Genomic DNA, 21,469 nt, shown 5'->3' on the forward strand with positions numbered 1-21,469 from the left:
TGCCTTCTTTTTTTGGAGAGCTGGTCTATTATTTCCACCGCTGACATTTCTCTAATACATTTTCAAGTGGCACTTTCACCTATCCATCTAATTGAGATACCTTTTTATACTACAAAACAGACCTTGGCAGAATAAAATATCTCATGCGTATAATTATGAAAACAAAACATACACACACACACACCAACACAATTGGGTGAAAAAATTATATTGCACTTAATTTATGGAGATTGAATTGAGACTCTGAAGACCAGGATGACGGCCTCAGCACTGAACTTTGACTTTCCGGGAGAAAAAGGGAGATTCATATTCATGCAGGAATTTAGAAAGTTAGCTCATAAAGTTTTAATTCTTCTTGAGCAGAAAAGCATCAAGAGATGAATGTTTTTAAAGAAAACCTTCCGCTCAACATCAAGGTCTGCTAATGAGCTAGAGAGCTCTGATAACCTCAGATTAATGACAGCAGGCTGAATTGAAGCATATATTTTATTTTATTCAATGCATTTATAATACCACCAGGGCAGTTTATGATACACTTTGTTTATTGATGCAAAACACTTGCCCTCTCAATCACCAGAGTCTTCTGGGTAGTTCACATGAAGTCCTAACAACATACCGTTAAAACGTTAAAATGTGTTGTTGTTTCTAACAAGACTCACTGAATTCTGTCCCCTGTGTTAAAACCAGCTCAAGTAGTATTGAAACATGTCAAAACCCAGTCAAAATAATTGATTCAGGAAGGGCAAATTAGTCATTAAAATGAGAACCAAATTATCGCCCCTCCCATTCTCTTCACTTCTCTTCTATCTCTTGGTGAAGATTGAGTCCAGAACTTTATCCTGGACAACTTTCTGAGAAGTGAACCAAGTAGTTAACTAGCACCCAAAATATGTGGTGTTGGTTATATTGTGACTTTTTTTAAAAAAAGCAGCAATTAAATTCTCACAGGCTGGCTATTGATGCTTCATTATCTGGTGAATCCATCTAACAATAGTTTTGTGGAGCTATTATTATTTTAAATAAGCAGGGAACGCCCTAAAGGGGGACTTCACAAGGTAAAACCCCCAGAACAACTATTTTGGGTAAAAGCAATAAAGAAATTGACAGGAATGGACAAGGCAGATTGATCACATTAAGGCAGTATATGTACGACCATGATAAGTGGTTTGAACCGTTAATATTTCCCTTGATCTAGTTATTTCTCACAATCTGGTTTTACAATTCCTAGAACTGGGAGAGGAACAGTAATTCTATGTGATTTGGTCTCTGAGCTTATTGGATAATTCCTTCTTATTGATCTTTCAGAGTAATAGGATTGACCCATTCAAGAACTGGTACACTATGCAGCAATGTCTGCCCAGAATAATAATAATAAAAAGGAGACTGCCATATGAAATGGCTGGAATATAAAGCAGCATGAAATAAATCAATAACTGTATCTATAATCACATTGCAACTTTTAATTTTTCTTTCGCCAGTTGTAAATATGTGCTCATTTCTCAAAAGTAGGACAGATTGTTTGAAGAATGGGCCTTTCCAGAGATGCTGTCAATGCAAGGGTCTATCTCATTATTCGCCTCTTCAAAATAGCATGAGAATGTTCATAGTCATCACCAAATGCACAGAACTATTCTGAATTCATCAAAATATTATAATTAAGTAGCACAGGAAGATGACTTAAGCCAAGTGGTTCATCTAGCTCAGTGTTGTCTGCATCAGGGACAGGGAAGCTGTGCCCCTACAGGTCAACGGCTAGTGGGACCAAGAGAGGCATAAAATGGGAGAAGCAAAGGCAGGCACAAAGACTTAGTCTCTGATTGTTTGGGGAAAACAATGGAGGAGACATGGATGGCTGTGGGGAGGCTGGGACCTTTAGTCCTGGCTACCTCCTTATAGGGGCAGGAATTGAGTTGATGTGGTTATTAGGCCTGACACTCCTGTGCAGATCCTGTTTTGCTAATAAAAAGTGTATTCCAGCTTGTTCAGTGTGATTTACTGCTGGCTTGTTCCTGTGCCCTTGTCATGTGTTGTGTCCTTGGCCAGATTATTTTCACTGGGTTTCAAAATGCTGCTGTACTACTTGAGCTGGTTTTTACAGTTATCCACTGAGACTTGCACTTCTTTGTCTTTTGTGATGTAAATTTGCAGCCAAAACTACATTGGAAAGTCCATTGGAAAACATGCATAGTGAAAATAACACACGTGCACATGAATTACGTAAGACAAAATTGCATATAAAAATGGGTATATTAGAAATAGATGCAGATGATTCTTGTGAAGGCTTGTTTTTAAAAAGAAAGTCTAAGGTGTCATGGAGTGAACTGAAGGGTGAGAAAAATGAGAAACTAAGAGAAGCTGAGTCATCTGCTTCTTCTTGAGGAGTGGTTGTGCCCCAGATTCCTCCATAATAAAACTGCCTGATACATGTTTTTAATGAGAATATTTTTATGTGAAGTTGATCACCTATGGATGAAAACACTTTCAAAGTTGTCAGTGCTTGCCCCAAACTGCGCAAGGCAGCAACTGAAGCTATTTAACATGTAAATATGCACACCAGTATTTGAGGTCAACTTTTGATGTTAAAACATTTCATTTGAGGAAACAGGTGCATCTTGTTCTTATTTATAACACCCTGATTGCTTTGATCTTTAATTAAAATCTCAATCTTGGTGCTATAACAGCTTGATCTTTCAGAATTAAACAGCTGATATCATAATGTACACGCAAATCAGCTTCCGAGCTTTGCTGGTGCCTCCATGATAAAAGTTACCATTCTACATTTTGCATGATAGCAGTTCATGTCTAAGACAGGTTCAAAGAGATTTTACATCATGTTGTGTTATAATATTTAGTAGGTTTACACCCTGCTTTTTGAACTGAGTCCTCCATGTGGTTCACGATCTTTATAAAGGACAGCCAATACATTAAAAGACAATATATTTAAAACAAAACTAAACTAAAAAAGCAGTCTAGATGGGGTAGGAGGATAAATGTGGGTCACATCGACACTGTTCATTTAAAGCCTATGGCTTCCCACAAAGAATCTTGGAAAGTGTAGTTTGTTAAGGGTTCTGGCAACTGTGTGTGTTGGATCACACCACAGGTCCCACTAAATCAACATCTGGCTTCCTGTAGCGACCAACCAGATTCCTATGGGAAGCCCACAAGAAAGTAAAAGGTAAAGGTAAAGGGACCCCTAACCGTCACAGATGACTCTGGGGTTGTGGCGCTCATCTCGTTTTATTGGCCAAGGGAGCCGGCGTACAGCTTCCGGGTCATGCGGCCAGCATGACTAAGCTGCTTCTGGCGAACCAGAGCAGCGCATGGAAATGCCGTTTACCTTCTTGCCGGAGCGGTACCTATTTATCTACTTGCACTTTGATGTGCAAAATTTAGAGAAGTGTGAAAACCAAAGGATAGCTTTGTTCCAATCCACATGTTCGTCTGAGAAGATCTAATTTAGTCTGTTGGCTAACAAATATCCTGCTGATTGCAACGGCCAATGTTTTACATCCCTGATCCCAAAGGTAGGGGATCCATGCACATTTCTTTCCTGCCTTTTACTACTAGAATACATTTTCAAAGCAGCCATCAACATTAATAAAAAACAATCAATTAAAAGGTATAAGAAAAATCAAGAAGCAGCAATAAAAAAGCCTGTCGTAAAACAATCAGCAGTCATAAAAACACTAATCAGTAATAAAACAGCAAGAGCACTGTTAAAATATTATCCATTAAATCGTGTCCTCCCTAAAAGAAGGCGTGTGTTGCAGTGAGATCTGGAAACTGACCTCCTGTTTGTGGGTGGGTCTATTGGATAGCCACAACACCTGATTGGTAGGTCCCTCATTGCTGGGTTTAATCTGACCAATGGGGTGCAGTCTAAACGGATCGAGGAACCTATATAAACCCATTCACATGACCCAGAGCTTCCTCTTTTGGCTCGTGCATTGGAACACCCTCCCACCTCTCCCTAATTTTAGGGCATCTTGCGATTGACCTTGCTATGCCGTCGAGTGTCATCTGTCATTGGGACAGGGGCACAGCAGGAATTTTCCCCACTTCGCTGATTGGATGTAGCCATTTGGGTTTTCGCCTGCCGTGTAGCAATTTGCTTTTTCCTGTAAGACCAATTGCAGTCATTAACAGTCATCAACAGGTTTACCACACCTATCAGCCAATCACCCATTCCCACCACCCTGCTGAGTAATACCCCTCCCCACCCTCTCTCTATATATAGGGGTCTGGTGACTTCTGTTTCAGTGTATCTGAAGAAGTGTGCATGCACACGAAAGCTCATACCAAGAACAAACTTAGTTGGTCTCTAAGGTGCTACTGGAAGGATTTTGTGTGTGTGTGTGTGTTGTTGTTTTTTAGAGGAGGTAAGGAAGATAGGTTTTTTTAGAAAAGGTGCCATTGGCACATGTAACTCTAATTACGGTTTTCCCAATCTCATCCATTCCCCCTTTTCATTTCAGTTCCAAGTGCTATGCCTCAGAATGTCTCCTTGGAAGTGGTGAACTCAAAGGTAAGTCAGGGTCCAGCACCCTAATTTGAAATGATTCAGATTTGTGTCTATGCCTACATATATACAAACACATGCATGGCGGGGGGGATGACTGTTGTTATTATGATTATTTTACTATTAGGCTGTCTGACAGTATGCTTTTTTACCGTGTTTTTATGATCTTTTTATCATGGATGTTTTATGATGTGTTTCTAAGGTTGTACTCCACCCTGAAATCCTTTGATAAAGAGTGGTATATAACTTGAATTATTATTGTTGTTGTTGTTAACTCTATTTGCTAGTATGAATATGCATGGCTAGATGCTTCTAGAAGCCAACACGGCCACCCCCAACCACTACCACCCAGTTTATTGACGCGTATGAAGGAGGAATGGACCTGCCACTGCCCAGCCTTCAGTCCTGCACATGGTTTTGTTGGAAGGGCTCCCTGTTTCTGAATTTTGTATTGTGCAGCTGTCATAGGTTGCAGGTCATTAGCATGGCAGGAATAAGCGAAACAAAGACTCATTTGCGGGTTGAAACAGGCCACAGCTTTATTTAGTTTTATACAATGGGGAAGCAGGCTTGTCATGGGAGTTGGGTAAGGATCTGGTCTTCATTCCACCAGCCCTTGATGTTCAGATGCTTGTTGTTGTCTGTTAGCTAGGAAGCAGCCAGTGGAGTTGGCCTGTGTTAGAGCCCAATGTGGCTCAGGCTAGGTGTCTGGGATCTCACTGTGGTGGCCACTATGCTTTTCTCTCATCAGACCCCTTATGTCCACCCCCACTTAGATTCTGCCCAGTTTGTGCACTGATGGAATGATCAGCTTAGCAAGGCATTGAATTCTTGGGTTACCTGTGTCCTAAATTTCAAGTTTCTAAGTGCTTTCCATTTTGTGCTCTGTGATATGAAATATGGCCTTTCAGGCTTCTTTTGCAACTCAAATGTATTGGGCTACATGTGCACCAGTTTTCATTTTTCTAGCTAGTGTGTTGTAATAACTCAGACCTCTTAGGGTGCACTTTGTTTTGCAGGAGAAATGCCCCATTTTTAGATGTTTTTGGACACGATTCAAACTTTCCTGGAGATGCATATACCACCATAATTTTGGAAATATTGACCATATCTGAGTATTCCAAGTGAGAGAGGACAGCTCCGTTTCTTTTTGCTTGTTTTCTTCTCTTTTTAGATTTTCGTTCTTTTCCTTTTTAAATATTTTAATATTCTCCTGTGATGATACGTAGCAAAACCATTCTGTGTCGAACATTCTTGCTTCTCACACAAAAGAAGAAAGCAAGTGATATAAAAAAAGAGAAAATAAAAAAGAGAAACAAGAAAATTACATATGTAGAGGGGAGAGGAACAACGTAACAAGAACTCTGTAACACAATGGATAATTTAACTTTTGCTTTTCTATGCCAGCTGAAAACAAGGTTGTTCACTCAGGGATTTACTGGATGTTTCTGTCTAGACTGGGTACTAAAATGTAGTTCGCTGTTTTAACGGTGTCTGCTTTACTGATCTGTTTTAATGGCCCTAGTTTTATCATATGGTTGTATTGATTAACAATTTGGATTTTTTCCCCCTCTTATGATTTTATTCTTATGGTTTTAGATTGCTAATTGTACCCTACCCTGGGATCCCTTGTGATGCTAGAAACAAAATAAATATATAAATGAGCAAAAAATGCTTTTTTAAAAAGCCAACTTTTAAGGATGAATTAATTTGGCGAGGAGCGGGCAGATCATTCCAAACCCCCTTTGCACTGAGCTGAAGTGTGTGGACTTGGTGGAGGTCTCCCTCTGCCAGCCCTCCTGGCTCCATCCTTCTCCTGCCTGCATCATTACACTGGTGTAGAGCTCATCTTTCCACCTGCCAAGTGGGCGGAAGTGCGGCTGGTCAGCTCCCCACTGATGGCAACTGGTGGCTACCCCTAAAATGGGGTGTAGATGTGGTGATTGTCTAGCTACTCCTTAAAGCCCCACCAGACTGGAGAGGAGTAGGGTGGGATTGCTCCCTACCAGCCACTGCCTGGACATCCTCCTGGTCCCTCCCAGTTTTAGTGTATAAAACTTAATGCTTCCCCAAAACTACTGAGAGCATTCTTCTAAGACAACCTAGCATGGTCCCTGGGCACTTGTGGGAAAGGAAAATGGCAGCCTGCCATCGCTCAAAGGATCTCAATTGCAACAGCAAGTTCTCCCTAAATGTTGCCAGCAGTGGTGGCTGCTCCATTAGGGCAGATGGGGCACTGCCCTACCAACCTCAGCCTGCCATCACTTCCCTGTGTTCTTGCAACCTCATTCTCCTTAGACTCAGCGTTGATCTTGCAGAACTCAGCCAGGAGGACAGGGACAAAACAAAATGAAATTGGCTCTGCCTGTCATTGGCTCTGGCTCCTCGCCGACTGCCCTACCAGCTCCAGTGGGCACCATTCATCCGTGGTTGCTGTTGACATTGCAGGTCTGCTTTGGCACATTTCTTCCTGCAATTCAGGCAGGAATGGATCACAGAATTGTAGAGTTGGAAAGGGACCCAATGGTCATCTTGTCCAACCCTCTGCAATGCAGGAATCTCAGCTAGATCATGCATGACAGTTGGCCATCCAACCTCTGCCTAACGACCTCCAATGAAGGAGAGACCACAATCTCTGGAGGGAGACTGTTCCATGGGAACACTTTCAGCTCAGCACTAGCAAAGGCCAAAGGTATAGAAACGTACCTGGCGATAAGCAGACTATTTCTCAAATACTTGCTCTCAATTTGCCAGGAAGCTATTTCTGCTGATTACCTATTTATCCTTCCTCATTAGTTCCATTGGCCATCCCAGCTGCCAATGGTTGTTTGTGATAGAAAAGCAGTGGGGGAGGCATTATGTATTTCCAGCATGCGTGCACACATGCGCTCACGCACACACATTGCATGAGGTGAGATGTCGCAGGTACCAGAGCGACCATTTAATTAATAAAACCACCCTGCTTTGCTAGAACTTGGGCAGATGTGGGTAGTTATTAATTGCTGGCAACAACAAGACTTTGCAAGGCAGTTGCTGACACTAAAAGACAGACAAGAGAATGGCTTCTTCTGATACTTTTAATGAGGCATCACTCATGTGGCACACTTGATGTTGCAATCTGGAATTTATAAGGGAATACTAGCTTTCGAGCATAGACATTAAAGCATTCCTTGCCACCCATAAAGCAGCTCATTTGTGTGCCGGAAGCCATGAAAAGAGACGTCCTCCTGGAAGAAAAGAAAAAACGTGAAGTTGTTTTTTCTCAAACCAAATAATGAAACTCATTAATTGCCTTCTGTACTTTCTGGCTCTTAAGAGATGCCTCCGCCCAACTTGCGGCTTAATTATTCAAGTCCACATTTCACTGATGAATCAGTGGGGACCAGCAGTGTCCCTAATTATGCAGAAAGTCTATAGAGTGAAATGAAGGTTGGCCTTAGATGCTGGCGAGGCAGGCCAGGCTGTGGGTTTGCACAAACCACAACATCATGTTGTGCAACTGAAGGAAGCAAGGTGTACCTTTTTAAAAACAAACCAAGAAACCACCAACTTCTACACTCATTCTAACTAATCTAGCTGGAGGTCCATTTATTTCTAGAGGCCCGCATATCTTCTTGCAACTTATCTTTGGTATGTTTGAACAGATGAAGCTACCTTAAGTCAGGCATTGGTCACCTTAACATTTTCTGTGCTCACTGAGAGCAACTCTCCAAGGTTTTTTTCCAGATAACTGGAGAAACCAGCTCCAGCTCCTGGTCCACTTTGCATGCAATACATGTGCTCTACCACATTGACTGTAGGTACGCTATCTAGGCCTGAGGTCTGCCCCTTCCATCTATATAGCTTTCATCAGTGCAGATGATAATGTCCAAAACACAATAGCTTTATGACCTAGAAGGTCAGGGACTACAGTGGTACCTCGGGTTACATACACTTCAGGTTACAGACTCCGCTAACCCAGAAATACTGCCCCGGGTTAAGTACTTTGCTTCAGGATGAGACCAGAAATTGTGCTCTGGTGGTGCGGCAGCAGCAGGAGGCCCCATTAGCTAAAGTGGTGCTTCAGGTTAAGAACAGTTTCAGGTTCAGAACGGACCTCTGGAACGAATTAAGTACTTAACCCAAGGTACCACTGTTGTTGAATGCAAAGGGATGGAGGGAGGAAGTCGCTGGGCAGAAGGGCAGAAGACTCAGAGCCCAGAGAGTGTTGGTGGGGTGACGGTGAACGGTCAGAGGGAGTATATGGAGAAGCCCAGGAAAAGGAGGTGTCAGAAGCTGAAGGAGTAACAGGGTTTAGTGAGCTGGGAGAGTCTGTAGAGCCTTCAACATGTGTCCCTGCATTCTTCACGGTAACTTGAATATAATACAATTAGAATTCTACACCAGTTTGTGGAACATTAAGTAACTACATGGCATTCCTCATTTGATCATGGCACCTTTGCTCTGCAAGCAAACAATGTCTGTTTCACAGCAGCAGTGCCAATGGAATATGGAGTTGGCTGGACTATGCATAGTGTTACATGCAAAGTAGGTATTCTAAATATACTAATGAATGCTTCTGGGCTGCCATGTTGGTTGGCTGGGTCCCTGCATCAAAGCGCTCTTGCCCGTGGGATGAAACTGGGCAACTCGCCACTGCTTTATAATTAAGAGCAATAGGATGTTACGTGTCAAACCTGGCTCCTGCACAGCTGAAGGTGGAGATCAGGCAAAGCAAGGATAAAGGAAGCATGTATCCTGGATCCGTAGTGGTCAGGGAGCATAACCTCATCAGGTGTCAGTTTTGTCTGATCTACCTGCAGTTTTCTCTTAGTCAAGGCTGGGTGTTGGTGCACAATTCTCTCCTGACATCCCAGAATATTCTGGTTCAAGGTTCCTTCTGTGTCCTTGACTATTTTCCCCAGACTATGCAAAATGACCCCCCCCCTCTTTCTTGGGTATACAGCTAAAATCTTTCCATTGTGTTTTCAGACACCTTGGTGCAAAGAGGTTAGAGCTTTTCTCTCGAGGGGATGTTGATGATTTTTATTTTTTTAAAGAATTATGTGGGCAAAACTACGCTCCACTTGCAAATATAAGAACACCTTGTTTGAACTCCTCTTCTTCATCTGGAAATTATGAGGGATGTACACATCTTACAACTGATTTATTTATGAGTGGCAAAGACAATCAATCAAAAAGCCTCTTACATAATTCTTCTCCCACTGCACTGCAACACATTTTGGCTTCCTGAGCGTGCATCTGGAGACGCGGCAATGAGGCTGCACGGCACTTATCTTTAAAACTGGAATAAAAATATTTTAAAAAACAAGTGAGAAAAGAAATATTCATAAATTGAAATGCTGCAAAATAATTCATGATGCATAGTCTCAGAAGATATGGATTTTTCCTTCCCCTCTCTCATGGTAATAAAGAAATATTCTCAATTTAAGTTCTAAATGTTGACAAGACTTCCTGCTGGGTGCAAGGAATGTTTTCCCCAGACCTTTACTAAAGTTATTTTACTTGATTTTAGATTTATTGATCTCTGATCCCTAGAGTTCAGAGGAGATTGTATTTTCTTTGACTGCGTGGTTATGGAGTTGTGCTACTAATAACAGCAATGGTAATCTGCAAAGTCATTTATCATCTATGGCAGGGTTTCTCAAACTTGACTGACCCCTTGGTGAGATTATAAAGTTGTCATGGACCCCAGCCCATATTCTTAGGAATGTAAATGAAATAAAGCCAGGAGATATCAACATTTATTAATTATCCATCTCTATTACTAAGAGTCATAAAATGTGAAATAAGGAAAACTGTTGTATTGTGACCTTATTAAACACAGATGTTTGTCACTGGCAAAAGGTGTGCTCTCTATCTACCCGTGTCCCTTATTTCTAAGGCTCATAGTTCCTCCTTTTTTTGGCATTATACTTCTTAAACTTCTTTTCCATCCCTAGGCCCTCTTGACTCCCTTTCAACCTCTAGGTCTTTATTCATCCCCTAGCACAGTCCAACTGAGCCTTGAGGATCAATATCAACCACTTTAGAAAAACCCTGATTTATTGTCTAGGACAAGAAGTACACTCAAACTTGTCAGGTGTTGAGATCCAAAATCTAATCTTTGCTTCCTAGACTCTCAGGGAAGGAACAGGGCTGCCATAGGACGTTTTGCTGCTAAGGCAAAGGACGACACCCCCTCCAGCTGGCTGGACCGAAAGCTGAATCTTACTTTGATATCAGTGACAGGATAGCATCTTCTACCATATGAGGTCAGATTAGGGGTCCCAGGAGAAACTGTGAGGCAAATGGAACAGCCTGGTGTTGCTGAGCCTTCTCTTTCTCAGCATCTGATGCCTGAGGCCCTTGCTTTACTCTGCCTCATGACAGGACCGGCCCTGGATAGGAAAACAACCAAACACCAATTATTGAGATTGGGATAAGCAACATTTCTACCTTCAAATGCTGTGGAATTACAATTCCCATCAGTCCCAGCCGGCAAGAATGATGGGAGTTGTAGCCCCATAGCATCAAGAGGGCATGAAACTGCTGGGAGAGATCATTGGGGGGGGGGGGTTGGGCTGGGTGTCCATCAATATGCGGATGATACCCAGCTCTACCTCTCTTTCAAATCAGAACCAGTGAAGGCGGTGAAGTTCCTGTGTGAGTGTCTGGAGGCAGTTGGAGGATGGATGGCGGCTAACAGATTGAGGTTGAATCCTGACAAGACAGAAGTACTGTTTTGGGTGGACATGGGGTGGGTGGGTGGGTGTGGGGGACTCCCTGGTCCTGAATGGGGCAACTGCCCCTGAAGGACCAGGTGCGCAGCCTGGGAGTCATTTTGGACTCACAGCTGTCCATGGAGGCACAGGTCAATTCTGTATCCAGGGCAGCTGTCTACCAGCTCCATCTGGTACACAGGCTGAAACCCTCCCTGCCTACAGACTGTCTCACCAGAGTGGTGCATGCTCTGGCTATCTGGTTATTGCAATGCGCTCCATGTGGGGCTACCTTTGAAGGTGACCCAGAAACTACAATTAATCCAGAATGCGGCAGCTAGACCAGTAACTGGGAGTGGCCACCGAGACCATATAACACTGGTCCTGAAAGACCTACATTGGCTCCCAGTATGTTTCCGAGCACAATTCAAAGTGTTGGAGCTGACCTTTAAAGCACTAAATGGCCTTGGCCCAGTATTCCTGAAGGGACATCTCCACCCTCATCGTCTGGCCCAGACACTGAGGTCCACCTCTGAGGGCTTTCTGGTGGTTCCCTCCCTGCAAGAAGTGAGGTTACAGGGAACCAGGCAGAGGGCCTTCTCGGTAGTGGCACCCGTCCTGTGGAATGCCCTACAACCAGATGTCAAGGAAATAACCAACTATCTGACTTTTAGAAGACTTCTAAAGGCCAGATGGGCAGGTTATAAGTAATAAATTCTTCTTCTTCTTCTTCTTCTTCTTCTATTATTATTATTATTATTATTATTATTATTATTATATTTTATAAATGGCCTTTTGTAACAGGCATGTATTCCTAAGGTAAACATCCCTTCCCTTAATGAAAATTAGTGACAGACTAAACCTTTCCCCAGCCTTCATTTAGGCTTGGCTTTCAGAAAAGCAAGTTGTTTTCCTGAAAGACTAGAAACTCACTCAGGCTGACATCATCAGGAATCCCACAGGGTTTCTGAATCTATTCCCTCTGCCTTTATTTTTTAACAAGACATGGAAGCGGCCAGGCACACCTTCACCCTCAGACTTGCTGAAACATTTGGTTATCACTGCGGACAAGCAGAACCAAATGAAGGTAGAGACACGGAAGCCTCTTTGTAGTGAGTCAAACAATTGCCAGGTGGAGGCACCTAACTCAATATTGTCTACAAACAGGGTGGCTAAAACTGTTTTAACCAGAAGGCTATGTTCACCCCTAGCCAGTTCTCTGAAGCCTCTCAAAATTAATTGACTGATGTTCAGCAGTGCGAACCAGTGGCGAAGGAAGGCTCACCGGCACCCAGTGCGAGCTGTCGGGGGGCGGGGCAAACTGTTGGAACTTGCGTTCGACCGAGCTACTCCTCCGGTCGAATCCTGAGCCTTTGATGAGGATCCAGGCACATTCCCTCATTACGCAGGGTATCCAAGCAGCAGGAAGATGAGAAATATGAGCTAAGAGTTTTATTTCTAACTACGCAGACAGAAAAGAAATATACATCCTCTCTCTGTGAAAGCAGAGAGGCAACTGGTACAAAGAAACAGGAAACCAGTAATATCAACATCCATCTCCCGTCTCCCGTGAGACTTCCAACTGTGTGGAATCGCTGGAATATAAACAGAGTCTTGTGACTCCATGCACTGCACAGTGGCACAAACAGAAACCTAACCACCCTGCGGCGCATGCGTGACACCGATACGAATAGTGCACGTGCAGCGCTGATATGGACAGCGCCGCTCGAGCACTGCTGATATGGACAGCTCTTGAGTGCCGCCCATAACAAAAGTGTGCACGTGCCTTCAGCCACCCTACAGTGAGTGTAGCCCTTGGCTGTCCACCATTTTGTCACACACACCCTCAGGGTGACACCTGGGGCAGGCCACCACCCCCTTTCTATGCCCCTGGTGCCAACTTGAATAAAATATCTGGCATAATCGATCACCATACATGATGCACACACACTGTTTGAATGACAACGCCCATCAACTTTGGGGGGGGTGGTCCTCTCAAATATTTTATTGGGGTGTGTGCAAAAGGACCTGAGCTCCTAGGAGTTGTCTCCTATGCCGATGTTGTCCTAACAATTATTTCAGAAAGCCAGCATTAGCATAGACTGTCCCAGAAATAGTGTGAAATGTTTTTGGATGGGTGGTTGTTGTTTTTTGGAAATTAGTAGAAGCTAGTGTTTTATTGTGTTTTTCTGACAGTATGGGAAATGTTTTATACGAGGAAGGGGTTGGGCAGGTGCAGCGGTAGGGCTTTTCAGACTACAACTTGACAGAATGATTTGCCTGTGCAAAGGCATAAAGTTTTGGGGAAACTACCATAAAACTCATTATGTACCAGATTGGGTATGTTACCCTCAAGTGAGAGCTTTTGTGTGAAATCCTTCAATTCTTTATTCCTCTGATCAAAAACAATGAGGTTTTTCTGCTTCCCTCTCCCCGCCCTAGTTTCAGATAGAGCAGAGAGGGAGCAAAAATAAGGTTGTCAGAGATCAAAACCCTTCCAAACATGACTTTTATTCCTTTGACAGAGCAGCTGAAATTTCCACTTGGGGCACTTTGCATTTAAGTGGATGATTTTCCTATTCTGTTTTTAAACAGATTGGCTATTTCTTACAAAAAGGGTCCCATTGGAGTGCAGAAATTTTCAGAACTGTTTTCAGTCTAATGAGAGGAACTGAATATTTTTTTCAGAACCAAGCTAACCAAAGTTCTCATAAATTGATCCACCAATTAAAATTACCCATAACTTCATTCTGGGAAGACCTTTTGTTGATTAACTGAGACCTTCATTACTGTTTTCGCTACTGGCAAGGAATCCAAACTCCTGGCAGTCGATACGGAAATAAATAGTGGAAATATGTGAAGGGCTAGCTTTGTGGAATTTCATGCACCTGAGAGAGTTTGGAGTTCAGTTATCCTAACAAATGATGTCAGGTTTTTTTTTTAATCAATTATTATTATATTTTACAGGATTTTCAAGGTCTTTTACAATGGGTATTACATCCCCAATAGTCTCGGGGAAAGCGCTCCCCAATTAAACATTTTGCATTTGCCACACTTGCAGTGATTGATAAGTAGAATGTTGTGTTGGTAGAACCTCAAGTTTTGCAGAAGTATTAACAAAAAATAGAAAAATAAAATAAACCCCCACTTAATGGAGACTCTGTGGCTCTTTTCTGTGTGGAAGCACAAGTGGGTTCGATGATAGTGAGGAGCTTTGCAGTGGCTGTGCTTGTTCTGTGAGGAGTTTTTATTTCGTTAATTTATTAAATTTCTATCCTGCTCTTCCTCCCAAGCTATCTGCATTGACAAGATAGCTGCCTGCTTGCTTGACCCCAGCCATCAAACGCTGTGGAAACTAATTGTGTAGGATAAGATTGCAAAGTATTTTCTGCCTTGGGTGATGCAGAGTGCACACTTAGGACCTAGTTAATATTTAACAATAACAGAAGTACTCATGAAAAATTACTTCTGCCCCCTTGAAAAAATGTAGAAAAACCAGCAGTCTTGGTTTTGCTAATCTTATTATGCGATTTGCTCCTGGGTTGCTTCCTGCTCTTCCAGGATGCCCATCAGGAGCACGGACGGTCAGACCATACCTAGACTAATGTGTTGAGTTCTGGGCATCGCAATTTAAGAAAGGCATTGACAAGCTGAAATGTATGCAGAGGCCGGCAACCAAGACAATCAAGGGTCAGTGTCAGGAGTGTGTGCAGTTGTCAGGTCCTGTGATCAGTAGGACTTTGCAGGCCTGGGGCCTTCCTAAGTTTGTTCTGAAGAGGCAAGGCGCAACCTCACAGGTGAGGCCGATTGGTAACTCACAGCACCTGGTGGCAAGAGCCAGGAAGGGATATAAGGTCAGCATTTCCCCTTCGGCTCTTTGCCACAGCAACGCGTTCCCTGCCTTGCTGCGTTTGGTTCCTTGGCTTCTTGCTTCTTGATCCTCAGACCCTTGACTTCATGACTCCTTGCTTCTTGATCCTCGGACCCCCTGACATCGTGACTCCTTGCTTCTTGATCCTTGGACCCTTGCCTTCTTGATTCCCAGCTCTCTGACCCTCGGCTTCCTGACTCCTGGCTTCTGGACTCCTGTTCCTGCTCCCACCCCGCCATCTTGCCCCCTGTCCCGACGTCCCCAGCTGGGACTTTGATCGCCTGTGGGGACTTTGATCGCCTGTGAGGAATGGTTGAGGGAGCTGGGTATGTTTAGCCTTGATAAGAGGAGACGGAGAGGAGATATGACAGCCAACTTCAAATATCTAAAGGGTCATCCCTTTAGATGACCCTCCATGGAAGATGGAGTAAGTTTGTTTTCTCCATCTCTGGAGATTAGAACCTGAACCCATGAATTAAAGTTAAAAGAAAGGAGATTCCGACTCAACATCAGGAGAACTTTCTGACAGTAAGAGCTGTTTAACAGTGGAACAGTTTCCCTCAGAAGGTGATGTACTCTCCTTCCTTGGAGGTTTTAAAGTAGAGGTTGGAAGGCCATCTGCCATGTTTGATCTGTTACAGATTCTTGCATTGTAAGGGGATGGACTAGATGACATTTGGGGGTCGCTTCCAACTTGATAATTCTATGCTTCTGTAACAGCCATGTGGCACAGAAATGCCAGATGTTTCCAGTGGATGAAGGTTGGGAATAGCATGGCTTGACATCTGTGTTTGCTGACTTCTGTCGATGGAAGGGAGGTGATATACTGTAGCATCGACTAGCCTGTCACAATGCATTTTTGCTTCCCTCTCTTAAGACTGGTCACCTATTAAATTTCTAATAAACTCTCATGTTGCAAATCCATCCAAACTGATCATACTGTATTGGCAGAGCACTGCTGGCCTAGCTCCAGTGATTAATGCTGTTTCAAGCAAGATGAATACTGAGGATCATCAAGCCACTTATCCAGAGCTCTTTGCAGCGTGGATCACTGGACCAATTTGTGCTCCATCTCTGGCACTTATGCATAATTCTTCTCCCTCCCGAATCCACATTAATCTGTGTATATTATTAAACCCTCCCTCAATACATGTATTTAAATGTGCACTTTATTATGAAAATGCATACAGCCAATGAGCAACTGATGCATGTGTGATTGACGTGCTATTGCAAATGCGCACATAGCATTGAACCAGGAAGTGACCCGAAAATGTCACTAAATGTGAGGAATGGGGCTGGGGTGGGACAGAACTTGAAGGCATTATGTGGGCCCTGCCAACACACACATGGGTCTGGAATGTAACCTCTGCACAAAACAAGGATTGCCTGTATTTCAATGCATACATTTGAACAGTGTCACAGCACTAAACTATGTCACAACACTGAGATAAGGGCAACAGCCAGTGGATTGCCAAGTGTGCTTGAAGGAAACAGGGTTTCCTGCATTGCAGAGGGCTGGACACTAGATGACCCTTAGGATCCTTCCAGCTCTACAATTCTGTGATTCTAGATTAAGGAAAGTAACGTGAAGATTGGATTAGTGCAATATATTCTTTGTGGGCAGCTGAGAGATCATTATGGTTAAGCGGTATACAAATAAATACATAAAAAAGTAAAAAAAAGTAATCTAGTGTAAAAAAGGTAAAGGGGCCCCTGACCATTAGGTCCAGTTGTGACCGACTCTGGGGTTACGCCGCTCATCTTGCTTTACTGGCCGAGGGAGCCAGCGTATAGCTTCTGGGTCATGTGGCCAGCATGACTAAGCTGCTTCTGGCGAACCAGAGCAGTGCACGGAAATGCCATTTACCTTCCCGCCGGTACCTGTTTATCTACTTGCACTTTGACATGCTTTTGAACTGCTAGGTTGGCAGGAGCAGGGACCGAGCAATGGGAGCTCACCCCGTCACGGGGATTCGAACCGCCGACCTTCTGATCAGCAAGTCCTAGGCTCTGTGGTTTAACCTACAGCGCCACCCACGTCCCAGTCATCTAGTGTAACCTCCTACAATGCAGAAATCGCAGCTAAAGAATCCCTGAGAGATGGCCATCCAATCTGTTTTAAAAGTTTCAATGAAGGAGAGTCTACCACCTTCCGGGGTTGTGCGCTCCACTGTTGAACAGCTCTTTCCATCAGAAAGTTATTCATAATGTCTAGTTAGATTCTCCTTTCTTAAAATTGGAATCCGTTGGTTCAGGACCTACCTGTTCCTCATTATGGTTGGTCTCTAGGTGCTTCATATAGAAAATACTGAATTCATGAAAAACTACTACCATGCACATCTAAAGCACACACGTGGAGGCTGTTGGGATACTGCCAGGGAGACAAAGTCCATCATAGCCTCCAAGCCAGCTGCCGGATGATCCATCGACCTCTGGTAGACACGCAGTATCAGCATTTTAGCGACATGAAGCCTCAGAAATAGATTGCCACATTCTTAGGCTGGTGCACACTCTATCAGCAGAATTCACACAGCAAAAGATGCACAGCAGGAGAGCATTTTTCCAAGTTTATTCAGCGTTGATCAGAACAAAGAAAAACATGACCGCCTGCATCGGTATGCTTCGGCAAGAAGGAAGAAACGAAAGCAACTGAAAACATAAACATCCTGTGAACAGGAAATACGCAGACTCTGTGACTCACAAAGCCTGCTCCCTTTTAAGGTGGAACGGAAATATCCTAACAGAGGCTACATGAATGAGCTCCCCCATTTATTTCAACAGAGTGAGTTGCTGGGCTTGCTCATCCCATTTTTGAGAGCTGTCTCCGGACATTTCCATCAAACCACCAAATATTTACGCCAGCTGTCTTAAGGTTCAACTAATTCAAGACTGAATGGCTTCTCTCTTGTATTACATGCATATCTCTTGAGATGTGAGGAGAAAACCAAATATTATGATAGCCTCTCACTTGCCGTGTTAAGAACTTAGTACCTCTCCATCATGAGAAAAGTTTGCACAACCTCCATTGCAGAGATTTTCCCTGCATGCATTACTGTGGCAAACAGCATGTCCAGCTGCGTTGCCACATCAGGCATGGCTGAGTACTCACCTGAGAATGGTCACGATTCACCCTAGGTGAACAAGCAAGTGGAATTTGCAAAGGTGTTCTAAATGAGGCACAACATTTTGGAACTAAATTATAACGTTAACAGACACACACACTAAATTATAACATTAACACACACACACACAAAGCATATTTTAAAGCTCAAATCTGCATTGTCTTTATATTTTCTCTTTTTCCTTTGCTGGATAAGCAAGGGTTAGCAACGGATTGGAGAAGTATGAGATAGCACCAGTGGAAAGGAACAGGGCAAATTGCTTCTTTTCATTGAATTCCGTGCCACCTTTAGCCTTGGAGATTAGTATCCCTGATCAAGAGCAAGTAAATCACATGGGTGGTGTAATTAACTCCTGTTGGCTCTGTGTAACTATTACTGAAGGGAATCCACTGATAATAAACCTACCTGAGTCTTTGCTTTGAACATTTAGCACAGTGGCTAAATGATCTGCATCTCCAACCATTTTTTAAAAAGGAGAGAGCAAGAGAGACAGGAACAGTGTCGGAGGAACCCTCTCTGGCACCCGGGGCGGGATGCTGAGGGGCAGAGCGAACCGCCCGGCAGCGCACACACAACATCCGTACAGACTGTGCACGTTCAGCATCCTGTACAGTCACTGTGCGAGAGGCAGCCCAGATGCCACACGAGAGGCGCCCATACTGACTGCGTGCACGCCCTTGGCCACTCTACAGCTGGGAGGAGGCAGCAGGCCATCTTGGCACACACACCCCGAGTGGTACCTGGGACGGACCGCCCCCTCTTCCCCCCTTCTTCATATACCCCTGGACAGGAAGACAGACTGGTGGTTTTGATGCCAAAAATGAGGAAGCACATAGTAATTTTTTTATACCCATGAGTTTCTGCGGAGGAGACTTGAGCCCCCCCACTTCCTCAAATCCTTTATTTATTTAAATGTACACAGACATGTGCATATCCAGTCAGTCAACAAGTGCCCTAGTGTGATCTCTGAGTCTCAGGCAGCAAGATCCACCAGGGCAGCAAATCCCGATGTCAATATTCACACACACCTCTTGTTCCTGATGTAGATCTTCACTCACCCTTCTTCCCTGGAGAGGTAGGCACCATTTTGGGGTTCACCTCAGGTGTCAAAATGTCATGGTACCTGCCAAGGTTTGCACAGTCTCTAATGCACTTCAACGCAGGGATTAGTAAACTGAGAGAGGTGCCACTTTGTCATGTGGTAAAATGGGTGGGTGGGTGGAAATATTCAAGGACATTCAGGGATATCCAGAAGCTTGTACAAGGTGGACACTTCTGGTAGAGTGGAACAAAACTGCCATTTTCAGTTTCTCTGCATTTTGCATTTTTCCACTCTAAAGTTCAGTTCTCTACATTTCCATATCTGTTTGCAGATTTGTCCTCATAAAAAATCATTAACATTTTAGTGCTCATTTCTCATAATTTCTCATGTAGATAGAAGGATGGATGGATGGATGGATGATAGGGCTTTCATATCATCATGTAGTTCAGATATTTTAGGATTTTCTGTTCATCACTTTTCTCTTGGGGGCATGGGATAGGGGAGCTGCCTATATAGCAAAAGGTCAAAATTAGATGGGGAGAAAAATGACAGAGTTCATTAGACATCATTACATAAATAATTTCCTTAGCCAATCTGTTAGAGAATTAGCAAGTACAAAAAAATAGAAAATAAATGAGGGGGTGTATAGTAGAGGAGACAAAATATGAAGGGAAAATAATTAAAGAGCAAAAGTTCATTGAAGCCACTTTACTGAGAATGGTTTGTAGGAATGCATCAGCTAATATAATTAATGCAATTTTGTTTAATATACACATTTTTGCAAATGAATATCCTAAATATAGGCATTTGGTGCACACTTTTGCCCACGTTACTTGATTGAAGAACTGCACTGTAAAATTTGAAGAAGTATGAATTTCAAAAGACTGGCATGTTTCAGTTTGCTTATTGTTTCCAAAAGTGTGAATTAGGTAGGTTTGATTATAAGTGCAAAGGAAATCAGATTTCTCCCTTTTCCCTAATTGCTGACCGGTCACTGCACCTTTGGCAGATAATTCATTTATTAAACTTGCACGCAATTTGAGTTCAGTAATGAAATCTGCACATATGCTGAGAGACTTTCCCAGGGTCAACTAGTGAGCTTCATGGCTGAATACGGATCTGAGCCAGGGTCTCCCTTGTTTAAATCTGGCACTCTAACCACTATGCTACACTGATTTACAGTTACACAAATGTGTGCTGCATGCTTAGACTTCCTAACAATGCCTCAAATGTTTTAGAGCATGTTTTGAATGCCCAAAGTAAGAGACTCTTCCTGCTTTTTGTTGTTGTTCTGCTTGTCCCAGCTTCAGCAGAGTTATCACTTGCAGGTCAACTCTGAAGGATAAAGGAGTGATATTTCATTTAGATAATAAAGTTGTACTCAAGGCAGAGAGTAAACAACCCCCTTAATCATAGTCATTCAGGCAGCAAGTTGGGGCTTTTATGCTACGGTGTGCAAGCCAGAGTGTACATATCTATGTCACTTAAATCTTAGTCCAAGAAGAATCATGCAGCTGGTACATTGTCTCATTTGCTGTTCTTTAAAAAAGTTCCATTTCTGGACACCAGAAATGAATGTGTTTACTCAAATGCTATCATTTTGTACCCTGAAAACAGTGGTTTCCACAAGGTATAGAAATGGTTATCAAGACAGGTGGACACCTGAAGATGTTTCCAGATGAAAGGTTTTTTATTTCAGTGCTGCTTTCTTTCAGCTGTTTACTAACTTTACTATATCCTTGATGCCTTTACCATATCCTTGATGCCATAGTATGTAAGCCAACATGCCCCCTGGCACACCTGGAAATAACCCTCTTTTTGTTTAATTGCAACAGTGCAGATGCTGAACACACAACCTTCAAAGCATTTGCATGAGGAGGGGGAATAAGGATCAAAAACAGTTAGAATAGGATGGGGATGAGACCATAAAAAGAGCTCTTCCAGATCAGGTCAAAAGGCATCTAGCCCAACATCTCACAATGGGCAACCCAGATGCTCAGGGGAAGACCGCAAGTAGAATCGGAGTGTGACACCACAGAGAGCACTTGTGATAGAAAATAGTCAAGATGGGAGGAGGGATAAAGATAGAAAATGGGAATTATTCAAAATAGCATGGGGGGGTGTCCCTTGATGTTTTCTGTTGACATTACAGGTACCAACAAAGCAGTGCCCACGATACTGAGAAAGTCATTTTTACTGTACTACAGGCAA

General features: G+C 43.2%; 1 protein-coding gene across 4 annotated transcripts in view; it reads left to right on the forward strand.

Annotated features, from left to right (window-relative positions):
- DCC (DCC netrin 1 receptor) overlaps positions 1-21,469 on the forward strand; it is a 921,347-nt gene that overhangs the window by 703,967 nt on the left and 195,911 nt on the right. For all 4 annotated transcript variants that reach the window (XM_053408811.1, XM_053408815.1, XM_053408813.1 and 1 more), the window contains exon 12: positions 4,479-4,528. In XM_053408811.1, coding sequence (XP_053264786.1) covers positions 4,479-4,528 — 50 coding nt within the window. The remainder of the gene's footprint in view (positions 1-4,478; positions 4,529-21,469) is intronic.

This window comes from Podarcis raffonei, chromosome 11 (assembly GCF_027172205.1).
Source record: "Podarcis raffonei isolate rPodRaf1 chromosome 11, rPodRaf1.pri, whole genome shotgun sequence".
NCBI classification, from domain to species: Eukaryota; Metazoa; Chordata; class Lepidosauria; order Squamata; family Lacertidae; genus Podarcis; species Podarcis raffonei.